The sequence below is a fragment of the Bos indicus x Bos taurus genome, chromosome 19 (assembly GCF_003369695.1).
Source record: "Bos indicus x Bos taurus breed Angus x Brahman F1 hybrid chromosome 19, Bos_hybrid_MaternalHap_v2.0, whole genome shotgun sequence".
Taxonomy (NCBI): domain Eukaryota; kingdom Metazoa; phylum Chordata; class Mammalia; order Artiodactyla; family Bovidae; genus Bos; species Bos indicus x Bos taurus.
In genome coordinates, this window is record NC_040094.1 from 45793790 (window position 1) to 45806408 (window position 12619).

General features: G+C 44.5%; 1 protein-coding gene and 1 long non-coding RNA gene across 2 annotated transcripts in view; one reads left to right on the forward strand and one right to left on the reverse strand.

Moving 5' to 3' along the window:
• Nucleotides 1-5553: 5553 nt before the first annotated feature.
• LOC113877289 lies at nt 5554-7414 on the reverse strand. Its single transcript, XR_003506728.1, has 2 exons — nt 7228-7414; nt 5554-5915 (listed from the first exon to the last, which is right to left on the reverse strand). It is a non-coding gene; the product is annotated as an uncharacterized LOC113877289 (long non-coding RNA).
• Nucleotides 7415-7428: 14 nt separating this feature from the next.
• NMT1 (N-myristoyltransferase 1) overlaps nt 7429-12619 on the forward strand; it is a 33912-nt gene continuing 28721 nt past the window's right edge. The window contains exon 1 of the mRNA XM_027517281.1: nt 7429-7780. Coding sequence (XP_027373082.1) covers nt 7650-7780 — 131 coding nt within the window. The 5' untranslated portion in view covers nt 7429-7649. The remainder of the gene's footprint in view (nt 7781-12619) is intronic.

Sequence of the window (12619 nt, forward strand, 5' to 3'; positions counted from 1 at the left end):
GCTCTTGTCTAACACTTGGAAATGAATTGTCCGAGGAGATACATGTGGTGACAAAGCAAGAGATTTTATTGGGAAAGGGCTCCCAGCCGGAGAGCAGCAGAGTAAAGGAACCCAGGAGAACTGCTCTGCCACGTGGCTCGCAGTCTCTGGTTTCATGGTGATGGGATTGTGCTGTCTTTAGCCAATCATTCTGACTCAGAAGTCCTTCCTGGTGGTGGACACCTTGTTCAGCCAAGATGGATGCCAGTGAGAAGGATTCCAGGAGGTGGTCAGACATGTGGTGTCTCCTTTGGACCTTTCCCGAACTCTTCTAGTTGATGATGGCTTATTAGTTCCGTGTTCCTTACCTGGACTGTCTATCGTAAAACAACTCACGCAAATGGTTACTATGGTACCTGGCCAGGGTGGGCTGTTTCAGTCAGTGTGCTTCCTCTAACAGACTGCTAGGGAATTCCCAGAAACTGACATTTTAAAAAAGATATATTTATTTACTTGGCTGTGTAGGGTCTTAGTTTTGGCACGTGTTATCCTTTGTTGTGGCACATAGCATAGATTCTCTAGCTGTGGTATGCAGGCTCGGTAGTTGTAGAAGCTGACATATAAAGGTTAATCCGTTTACCATGAATATTGGCTATGGAGCTCATTCTATGCTTACAACCCTAGCCAAGTCACTTAGCCTCTCTGCTCTTTCGAAATGCAAATATTGGCTACTGTGCTGCTTGTTGAAAGAATTGAAAATACATAAAAGCACCTAAGGGTGCTCCACATATAGTTCAGTTCAGTTCAGTCGCTCAGTCGTGTCCGACTCTGTGACCCGATGGATTGCAGCACGCCAGGCTTCCCTGTCCATCACCAACTCCCAAAGCCTACTCAAACTCATGTCTATTGAGTCGGTGATGCCATCCAACCATCTCATTCTTTGTCATCCCCTTCTCCCGCCTTCAATTTCCCCCCAGCATCAGGGTCTTTTCAAATGAGTAGGTGGTCCTTAACTCAGACCCTGCCTCCGCCTCCCTCTTCCTAAACTGTCCCTCTGCTTTCAGCGGCAAGGCAGGAAGCTTGTCTTCACCGCTAGTGTGCTCAGCGCCTGGCCCAGGGTCCAGCATACGAGGGATCCAATAGATTGAAGGAGGAAGTAACCCAACATCTTTCTCTGATCACTCCAGTCCCTGAAACCTTTCTTCTTGAGGTCAGAAGCACTGACTGACATCACCCAATGAATAGGATTGCATCTCATGATCTAAGGGGCCATTTGGTCCAAACACCTGTTCAGCGTTTGAATCTCCTCCACATCATCTCTGCTTACTTTACTTGGACAAGTCCAGTGTCGGTGAATGCACTGTCTTTCCAGACAGCTTCATGATGTCTCTGAAATTCAATCTTGGCCGTTTTTCCTTAGGTAACATCTCTTCTATTCCACAGGGTCATATTAAAACAATTCTAATTCCTATTCTATAGAGCTAATGGCCCAGTCCTCTTCCTGGACTATACAACTTTCAGATAACCTCACTATGTGGTTCTCAATCTCTTGCCTACTTCTGTCATGTCAGAAGGATACCCAGATGCCCCCCACCCCCATCCCCATCAGTAACAATGACTGACCACGGCAGTAATAGAAATAAGATGCCTTCGCCTCCCCCAGGGTATCAGGCTATTCCGAGGGGCGTATTGTTAGGCAATCCCTTCAAGATAATCCTTTTCCCCTCTGGATTCTGCCTTACAGTATTATGAGCTAGCGATGTACAAGTGGGGGCTCTAATTAGCCATCTTTGTGGTCCAATCTGCCAACAGCAGCTGCATCTCTGCTCTGGGGTGATCCTGGAGGCTGAAGGGCAGCTTCAGGGGCTTCAACCCAGGAACTTCCTCTGAACTGAAGCTCTGTCTTTGCAGTTTTGAGGTGATGTCATCCAGGAGTTTTTCAGCTCAAACACATACGCTCTGTTATTTTGGATGGCAGTTACTTTCAGCTGGCTTGGACTGCGTACACAATCTTACTTCATCCTGATAATGACCTGCATCTCAGTCACCCCTGTGTCCTTAGCATCTAACATGACGCCCAGACCACAGAGCTACTTTAAGTTGTTTGGTGCCCTCCGAGTCCAGTAGAGATGACTCCTTTGACTCCTAGGTCTTTGACTCAGTTCTTAAAATTAAACTTACTTTCCGTATATTTATTTTAAATAAATATTAATATGCAATTAACCTTATACTATTCCTCACAAATATCATTAATATTTATTCTTTATTAAATAGCTTAAAAGAAAAAAAAAGACTTCCCAGCTGGGAGATAAAGTCCAAACTCTGAAGATGAGCCTGAAACTCAAGGCTTTCTATGACCTGGCCCCTGATCACTCCTCCAAACATATGTTCTACCATATGTCTTACCATATGTTCCCCCTTGGGAAAGGCAAAGGAAGAAGGCAATTTAGTTACTGCACTAGACTTTGCATGAAAACAACAGGTTCAAGTCCAAGCTCATCCTTAGCAGCAGTGAAACACTGGACAAATCATTGAACTTCTGTTCTTCTCATCGTAAAACAAGAATTATAGCAGCCCTGTTTACTGCACAGAGTCAAAGAAAACAACTGATGGTAGGGATCAAACGAGACAGTAGCGTGTGAGCTCATTTTGTGAGGAATAAAGTGCTTTATGCACATGAGTGGTCACCATACCATGTGCTCCTGCCTCTGCCCCTTGTCTGCGTTTCCACATCCTGAAGCACTTGTCACTTCTCACTATTCACTCATTTATCCGGTCATACATTAATTAATCCAACAAATATTAATTGAGGGCTTGGACTTCCCTGTGGCTCAGTAGTAAAGAAGCCCCCTGCAATGCAGGGGACATGGGTTGGATCCCTGAGTTGGGAAAGATCCCCTGGAGTAGGAAATGGCAACCCACTCCAGTATTCTTGCCTGGGAAATCCCATGGACAGAGGAGTCTGGCGGGCAATAGTCCATGGAGTTGAAAAAGAATCGGACATGACTTGTTAAACAAGAACAAAAAACAATAGTGTGCTGGCCCAAATGATAAAAAAGTGAGGAAAACCCAACCTGTTCTGTCTTCATAGAACACAGGGTCTTGGGGTGGGTGGGGGGAAATGGTTGCAAATTGAACAACCACACAAACTAAAGTAAAACTGCAGAGAGACTTCTCTGGTGGTTCAGGGGCTAAGACTTGGTGCTTTCAATGCAGGGGGCCTGGGTTCAATCCCTGGTCAGGGAACTAGATCCCTTGTGCCACAACTAAGAGTTTGCGTGCAGCAACTAAAACCTGGTGCAGCCAAATAAATAAATAATTTTTAAAATTAATAAACTTAAAAACTGCAGCTGTGACTCCAGCTCAGGAGTGGGTCCAAAGGGCCCTCCAAAATGATCATGATGGGGGAATCCAGGGCTTAAGTTGCATCCAAGGCCTGGTTTGAGTCCTGCTTTCTCTAGGAAGCTTTTTCTAACCACCCTGGCCCAGAGGTCTGCAGTGCCTGCCCCACCCCCATCTTTAGTTAACTTATCTATCCAGTTCATTTAATCACACCCAGTCAGGCCTTGTTATTTTGGTATCAAGTGTGCCTGGTTTTCCCGATTTCACTGGAAGTGCCTTCTGGGCAGGGAATGCCTGGCACTCTTTTAAATCCCACAGCACCAAGCAGAAGGCTGAGCCCACTGTGGTCCAGGGACCTGGTTTATCAGGGACTGTCACATGGAAAAAGGATGCCCTTTCTGAGCGTGAGTTCTAGGGGGGGACAGGGAGCTACCAAAGACCATCTCTCCAGCCCCTATTTCACAATCGAGCCCACTAGCCCTGTTTTTCAGAGGAGAAAAGCTCTTTCCTAGGAAAGCCAGGATGTTGCCCAGTATGATCTTTCTCCAACAAAAATTGCATCATCTTTCTCCCCAGTTAAAATCCTTCCATGTCTCACACTCTTCAGGGTAAAGTCCAAACTCTTCAGTATGGCAGCTGCATCCCTTCCCAGTCTGACTTCTGGCTGCCTCTCTGGTCTCAACTTCCAAAATGCTCCTCACACTCCAAGCTGGCCACATCATTCTCCTTTGTGATACCTCCAAAGCAGCCACTTTCATTCCTTCTGCCTAGGATGTCCACCCAGTCTGTCTGCTTCTGCTACCAAAACTCAGCTCAGCCGTCTTCTCCAGAACCCCGTTCCCCAGGTTAAGGATTCCACCTCTAGGCTCCTGCTACATCCTGTGGCCACCCCTCAACTCTTTTCTGCACTGTGTTCTGTCAGACCAGACACCTTCCAACTGATGGAGGGACCGAGGGAGGGGACTGTGTTGGTCCATCCCTAATTGTCTACCTTCTGCCCCAGAGCCCAACACATCAGGACATGAGTGTTCCAAGCCACTGGCTAAATGAATCATAAAGGTGACCTGGCTCATGCCTTCCTAGGCCCATCTGAAGAAAGGGATCTCTGATCTGCTGGGAGCACAGCAATGACCTTGATCTGTGATGGACATCATGAGAAAGGTTGTTTTTTGATCACCAGGAGTGATGCTGACTTTCTGGGAGGGGAAAACACTTTACTGCTCTGTGTGCACTGTCTCAGATGAGGACACTGAGGCTCAGAAAGGATAAGTGAGTTGCCTAAGTGACTTGGTGGGTCACAGGCAGAGCTAGGACTTAGAAGCCAGGGAGTTAGAATCTGGAACCTACTCTTAATGACTATATTCTCTTGTCTCCAGTAATAATCGAGAAGGAATAATGGAGGTATGAACACTAGGAGTAAATTCCAGAATCTGCGGAGGTTTACAGGCACATCCTTCAGCTATCCTTTGGGGCCTGCTGTACCTTGCTCACTTGTATGAGGCTCTTGCCAGAATGGGTGGGTAGGAAGAGCCAGCCGAGCTAGATGGGAAAACTGTGCCACTGAAGTGTGTTGAGGAGCTCAGAAAGCTGGGACCAAAGAAAAAAAGGAACAAGACTTAATTGAAAAATATGTAAAAACTATCTAGAATTACACAGGATTATATGCTTTTTTTTTTCATTTTTAAAATTATTTATTTTTGGCTGTGCTAGGTCTTTGTTGCAGAGCTCAGGCTTCTCACTGCAGTGGCTTCTCTTGTTGCAGAGCACAGGTTCTAGACCGCTCAGGCTTCAGTAGTTGTGGCACACAGGCTTAGTTACTTAGACATTCAAGTAAACTCAGGCATTGAAGTCACATGTGGCAAAATTCAGTCATTAAATGGACATTAAAAAAAAAAAAGGTGTTGGGGACTTCTCTGGTGCTCCAGTGGCTAAGACTCAGCACTCCCAATGCAGGGGGACAGGGTTTGATCCCTGGTCAGGGAACTAGATCCCACATGCTGCAACTAAGAGCCAGTACAACCAAATAAAAAAAAAAAAAAAGATATTTCTTAAATAAAATAATAAACATAAAGTTTTTAAAAAGGTGTTGAGAATTCCCTGGTGGTCCAGAGGTTAGGACTTGGTGCTTTCACTGCCAGGGTTAGGTTCAATCCCTGGCTGGGGAACTAGGAGTCTATAAGCCACCACGTGGCATGGCCGAAAAAAAGAAAAAAACAAACGAAGTGTCACATATACTCAATTTCTTTTTTTTTTTTTAATTTTTTTTAAAAAACGTAAAAATTTAAATTTTTACTATAGAGAAATCAGGAATCCTACGAAATCTAAGATTTTAGAAGATTCTAACTTGGATTCCAGAACCTTGGACTCATACTTGCATTCTGAGCTTGGTCACCTTAGTCACATTGCTTGCCTATCTACCAGAAAAGCTCTCCACTGAGCCAAAACTGCTTGGTTTGCAGTAAAATACCATGCAGGGTGTCTTACTTAAGCTTTAGATTGCAAGAATGGCAAGGGGCCAGACACCAGCACCATCATCCTCCATAATCACTCTTCATAAGCTCCATTTCATTAGCCTTCATTCAGCCTCCGCAAATCTGTAGGAAAAGAAAATATAGGGCTGGGAATTAGAATACCAGAAATGAGTGCTGGTCCGAGGTCTGCAACTAGGTATCGCTGGTTTTTTTTTTTTTTTTTTTTTAATTTTTCCAAGCACAGTTTTCTTCAAGCCTCCTTCACAAAGTCACATGAGCTATTATAACTGAAATACTTAGAAAAGTTAAATCCATCTAACACATGTAAGGCTTTATTATCTTCTCTGACCGCCTCCTTTTGCCTGCATTGCATATAAAGCATCCTGCTGACCACAGTCTTGGCCCCAGAGAGACAAGAAAGGGTAACAGCTTTCAGGCTGAGCAGGAGTCTTTGCCTTCCAAAGTCAAATATAAATGATTGTGGGTTACCTGCTGCTTCGGATAATATTATTAACACTTCTGCTCTTGCCACTGGTATAAGATCAAGCATTGACTATATTTAGCTCTCTTTTGTTTTGCTTCCCTGAGTCAGAAGGGAAATACTTCTTCTCACTCTATTCCTCTTCCCACTCTGAGAGTATCCCAAAGGCAAGATCATTTCCCTTTTTGGCTGGATCATTTCATGCAGCTCTCTGATAAGAACTTGTCCTTCCCTCAACACCCACATAACCCAAGCTGAATGGAAAATCTCTAGGAATGGTAAGCATGTCTTTGGGCTCTGCCTCAACACTCCGGTGTGATTACTCAACCACAGGGGTGAGACCCAAAGGACTGGAGCATTCAGTCAAGGCTAAAAAAAGCTGAAGATGTCAAAATTACCTTCTAATAACTGATTTACTTGGGTAGATGTATGAGATATTGGGACTTTAGTGGTAAAGAATTTGTAAGAGTTTAAGTCATATCCATATGCGTATACTTCTCGCCTCCCCCCCACTCCACCCCCGCCACTTAGCTATTAGATTGTCCAATTTACCCACCAGTTTTGGGTCCAAGTTTCTTGTCTGTGAAAAACGGGAGTAGTGCCCACCTTCTAGACTTGTTGAGAAGATGGCAGTAAGTAATTGAGTAATTGTGGAGGGCTGCTGCGGAGAATGAAAGGGACTCTGTGTGGGGAAGAGCTTCAGGCCAAGAAGGGCTAAGGCCTGACAGAGCAGTCAGATGTCATTGGTCAGGACCAATGCTCCGCACATCACAATCCACCGCCTTTCATGAGGCCTCGATCTACCAACGACCACGGGCCACCCAGAATCCTGAGCGAGTAAAGGCGGCCAGGAGCCAGCCAACCTGGCTTCTTGCAGAAGGGCACTCCAAGAAAATCCTATGCATTTGGGCTTCCAGTGGGTCGCAGCCGCAGGCCTCAAGGCCTCTTACTTACCTGAGAATGGTAACGGTCCTTAACGGCAGCCAATAACGGCTCAGAGCCGGCAGAGGTCAAATCTAGGATTTTGGAGCCCACGCCCAAAACCCTAAACTGCATCGAACTACAACTCCCAGCATGCGAAGCGACCGCCCGGGCGGCGGAGCGTGGGCCTCGACAACCCCGGGCCCTTCTTTCCTCCCGCGCGGCCGAGCTCCCAGAACTTCCGGATAGTGCTGGCTCCCCACCCACGACTGCCTCCTCTCTAGATTTCTGGGTATTGTAGTCCATCTTGTTCCGGTTTCCCGGGAATAACCTGCTCCTAGCTACGGCTACTTTCGCCACAAAAACTACAAAACCCAGAATATCGCGCAAGTTCCCCTTGTCCAATAGGAGCCCCCCATGTAGCGAGGCGCGGAGGCCGGCTCTCGCAACTCAAGATGGCGGACGAGAGTGATACAGCAGTGAAGCCGCCGGCACCTCCGCTGCCGCAGATGATGGAAGGGAATGGAAACGGCCATGAGCACTGCAGCGATTGCGAGAACGAGGAGGACAACAGCTACAACCGGGGGTAATGAGATCCTCGGAGTCCAATTCCCATCCAGTCCGCCACAACCTGGGTCTCTGGGGTGCGGGGAAGTCACCGGGAGCTTAGTGTAGCCCTACCCCCACATTCCTATTGGCTGAGATATTGGTATCCTGTCTGGCGATTGGTTGCTGTCTTTGTCATTTATCGGGGGTGGGCGCTCAGTTTGTTAAGGCCCAGAGACATTCAATACTTTTATTATATAAAAGTTCTGTGTAATGTTCCCGTCTTGTGGCTCATGCGCTTCCGGAGAAAAGAACATGTTGGACGATGGCCTTCGATGGCACAACACAGGTCAACCTAACAGTACAGTTCAAAAGGAATGTTACTTACAGTGGTGGTGTGTGAACAACGTGATTAGCAGTAAACGAATAATAAAACGTTTCACTGCAGTTCACCTTCAAGGAGGAAATTCATCAGGCTATACCAACCGTAATTATGTTGTAAAAATATCACTACTAGAGAATCCCAAGATATAAACTCACCTTATAAACCCTATGTAATTACTGTATTTTGATGTATATGGTGTCCGCTGCTCCAAATGATCCATAAGTTTCCCGAGCAATATACAATTAGGTCTTTCAGTATCTTTGCTCTATTAACTTTGCAAAGTAGCTTCGAACTTCAAGAAATTGAGTGATGGTGCTTCCTTGGACAGTTGGGAAGTGGTTTAATACTTCGTCTCCTGTACTTTAGGGTCTTGCTTCCGATTAACTATTCCTCGGGTAGAAGGAGCGCGTCAAACGTTTTGAGTGTTGAGCTTCCAAATTTAAGCCACACCCGATCATTTCTTTTTCCTCACATTGTTACCGTGGCTGGCGCAGAGGCTCACTCTCCTTATCTATATGTATGTTTCCTAACGGAAAGTCATGAGAGACTCTTGGATGTAAAACTTTGGCTGAGCCTTTGATGGTCTGATTTTCGTAGCCATCTTGTCCTTTTCTGAATCAATCGGTTGGTGGTAGCCCTGGAGGTAAAAGTGGAAGGTTGAGGTCTTTGGATAAACTTTAAAGAGAGATTCTGTTACCTTGAGGTGATAGGAGAACAAAGGGTTATTTAAATGGCTTATAAGTGGCTTGTGATGAATGCTTAGGTTAAAAGATCTAGCTTTATGTTCTTCAGATAGCTTTAAAACCACAAGAAGATGTAGGGGAAAAGGAAGCTTGTCAGATTTGGTTTTTATAGGACTGTGTTCTTTTGCACACAGATCTAATGTAATAAAAACCTCTAGATTCCTGAGAAAGGAAGAACTGAAAAAGAGGAACTAGGAACAGGAAGGAGGGAAAGTGGCCCTTCTGAATAGAGACCCCAACCACATGTGAGCATTGTTAAATTCGAGATTCGTTTCAGAAGTGAAAGTACCACTTCATCTTTGCTGTGTGTGTAGTTGCTTTTAGTTTTCAATGCTAAACTGTTGCCCTGACCAGTGTCTGTAGCTTGTTAGTTGGTTTTGTTGCCTATAATCTATGAATCACTTTGCAGGACTGTTTGGCAAAAAGTTCTGTGTTTTATTTAGAGTACAACAAAGTAGTAACCTTAAAAAACTCTTTGGAAGTGCATGGTTATGGGCTAGGTGAACAAATTAAGTTGATTAGTATCCCAAATCTAGAGATCTGTGTGAGTGAGCTTGGAGGTCCAGGTGAGAAACAGAGGACCCAGCCTGAAGGGCAGAGTCTAGTTCTGGCACTTGGAATCTGAATAGACTTGACATTTTCTCCATTAATTGTCAGAGGAAATGATTTTGGGGAGAAGCTATGTAGTACAATGGGAAAAGCATAGACTTTGGAAGCATTCAAACCTGTGTTCAAAGCCTGGTTTTGACACTTAATAGTCCTGTGTCCTTGGGAAAGTTACTTAACCTCCAGTTGTTGAGACTACATGAGGTAACATCTGAAGCAGCCTTCCCCCTTCTATTTCTTCAGATCTGCCCTGTCTTCCCCCCAACCCCCTCCCCCTTACCCCATCACATACTGTAGTTTTTGTAGCTTTTATCATGACAGTAGTTAAGTAACATTTGTATCCAGTCCTTGTCTTACCTGACCATGAAGAGTTTCAGAACAGGAATCCTGTCTGAGATAGCTGGCAGTTAGTGCTGCCGTCTATGGGGTCGCACAGAGTCGGACACGAGTGAAGCGACTTAGCAGCAGCAGCAGTGTGTATTCATGAGTATTTGCTGGATGAATGAATGACATGTTAAAAATTTGTAGCCTAGTGTTAGTGCAGCTTCCTTTCTCCTCACTGAGGAGAAAGATACCAGATTTTTCTCACATGTACACTTAATTTTCCCCAAGTAAGTCTCATAAGCCTTACTATGCTGCTGCTGCTAAGTCACTTCAGTCATGTCCGACTCTGGGCGACCCCATAGACGGCAGCCCACCAGGCTCCCCCGTCCCTGGGATTCTCCAGGCAAGAACACTGGAGTGGGTTGCCATTTCCTTCTCCAATGCATGAAAGCGAAAAGTGAAAGTGAAGTCGCTCAGTCGTGTCCGACTCTTAGGGACCCCATGGACTGCAGCCTACCAGGCTCCTCTGCCCATGGGATTTTCCAGGCAAGAGTACTGCAGTGGGGTGCCATTGCCTTCTCCTATAGTTACTGTGGAATACCCACAGAAATCAAGGATCCAACAGTTTTGTCAGGGAAGTTTTCCACGGTTTTTTGGCTTCTTGAAATGTTGCTTGTCTTTACTTAATATTATTTTAAATGTGTTCAAAGTGGTCGAAGAATCAAAATATCTCCTTTTGATGCTAACAGTTCTAACAGACAATATGCAATAAAAGTTAAAGTGAAAGTGAAGTTGCTCAGTCGTGTCCGACTCTTCGAGACCCCATGGACTGCAGCTTACCAGGCTCCTCCGTCCATGGGATTTTCCAGGCAAGAGTACTGGAGTGGGGTTCCATCGCCTGCTCCACCGCAATAAAAGTTAATGATAGTTCAAAACAAACCCTTGTTCCTTGGGCCTTTCTTTCAGGATGGGCTCAAGATGGGCTCAGTGCTTTACACTGATGAAATGAGCTGCGTTCATGCACTGGAACAATAGGAAGTGCATTGGTGCTGGTTCTTACGTCCCTTTATGTATTTTAGTTCTTGATTTTTCTAGTCCTGAGTTTTTTTCTTCCAGAATTAAACATTTGGTGGGTATAAGTTTCATGTATACATAAAAGCACACACATGTTCACAAGCATACATCTATAGTATAGATGTGTGCATGTGAGTGTGTGTGTATCTCTACAGTTTTTCTATTTTTTAAAAAATCCACTCAACTGAGGAAAGAAAGGAGGGTAGCATTCCCCCCAGCCCAGCCTCCCCAGTTACCTGGCATAAGTTACCTTGAGCAGTTAATTGAGTGGAGAGTCAGGCTAAAATAATCTTTATACTACATCCCTCTGCGGGTCATGATTCATCTATAGGATTTAATTTGCTTGCTTGTTTTTAGTGAGAGATTTATCGCTGAAGAATAAACCTTATCAGCTGGCAGTAGATGTTCATAGTGAGATAACGTTTTTTGGATGCTTTGGAATGGGAGAGAATGTTTACACTGTTTTGCTGTTAACATTCTGTTGGAATTTATTTTGCAATGTTGTTAATACCACTGAGATGCTGAGAAGTCATTGGTCAAGACTTTGATCAGGGATGTCTGTTTCCCATTCCCATTTACTCCATGGGGACAGGTTAAAATAGGTTCTTAAAAGTTTTTCTTCCTGATGATGCGATATTATTCCTTATGAAGAAACTTAAGAGAGAAGAAAGGTCTTTTTGAATGGAATTCCATAAAGCTATCCTTACTTGCTTCTGTTTTATTCTTCAGCTTTTCCAAGAGTGGCTCTTTCCACATGTATTTGATGGCTTATAGCTGTATCTGGTCCTTAGAAGAAAGAAATCTTTTTAGTTCCTTTTTCTTAATTTCTCCCTTCAGCTTTTGGTTCTTCAAAACTAGATCAAAGCAGAAATGAAAAGAGAAGCCTCATCACTGATATCAAATAAGTGTTCTAATTTTATTTCCCAATTAAGTGGCAATTAAAAAGAAACTAATCAAGAGCTGCTTCAAAGAGAAAAGACTGGAAAGCAGAAGAAATGAAAAGTAAATGAGAGCCTATTTCTGGGAGGCTGCTGCTCCTGGCAAAGCAGTTTTGCTGATTTTTCACATTGTTTAACTAATGTGCTCACTCTAAAATGTCCCAGCTTTACTAAGTCTGCCCTTAACCCTTTCCCTGCAGAGTCCATAAATTTGGGGACCACAGTTTCAGTAACTTTAGGAGGTTGCTGCTTCAGCTCTTCCTCTCTAACCTTTTGTCTGAAATCTCTGCCCTACAAGCCTCTCTTCCAGCTCCCCAAGGACAAGGCACTCTTGTGACAGTTGCATGTAAGGCCCATAAAGTATGGTGTTTTCTGTTAAAAGCACCAAAGCAAAAACAAAACTAATATTCTTTAACAGGGTCAGTACTTGATGCAGATAACAGGGTCAGTACTTGATGCAGATTTTTTTTCCTCTGCTGCTATCTGAGAGAGATAGCTAAGGAGGCTTCACTATTGTTAAGTGGTCAATAAATGTTGTCTATTGCTAATGTGACTGTGTGCGGAACCCTGTGCTAAAGCCCTTTACGTGGATTATCTCGTGTAGACTTAACTAATAAAGACTGATTTAGCTTTTGTAATGAGGCTTGGGATTTGCCAATCCACCTCTCCCTATGACACCCAGGAGGATCCATTCTGAACTTGCTGGATTTCTTTTCCTTACTTGCATTGACTCCTTCCTCCGACTCTGCAGCAGTGTGCTTTCTGTCTTTGAATGTGTTCAGTAACCCATGGACTTTCCCAAACTAGGG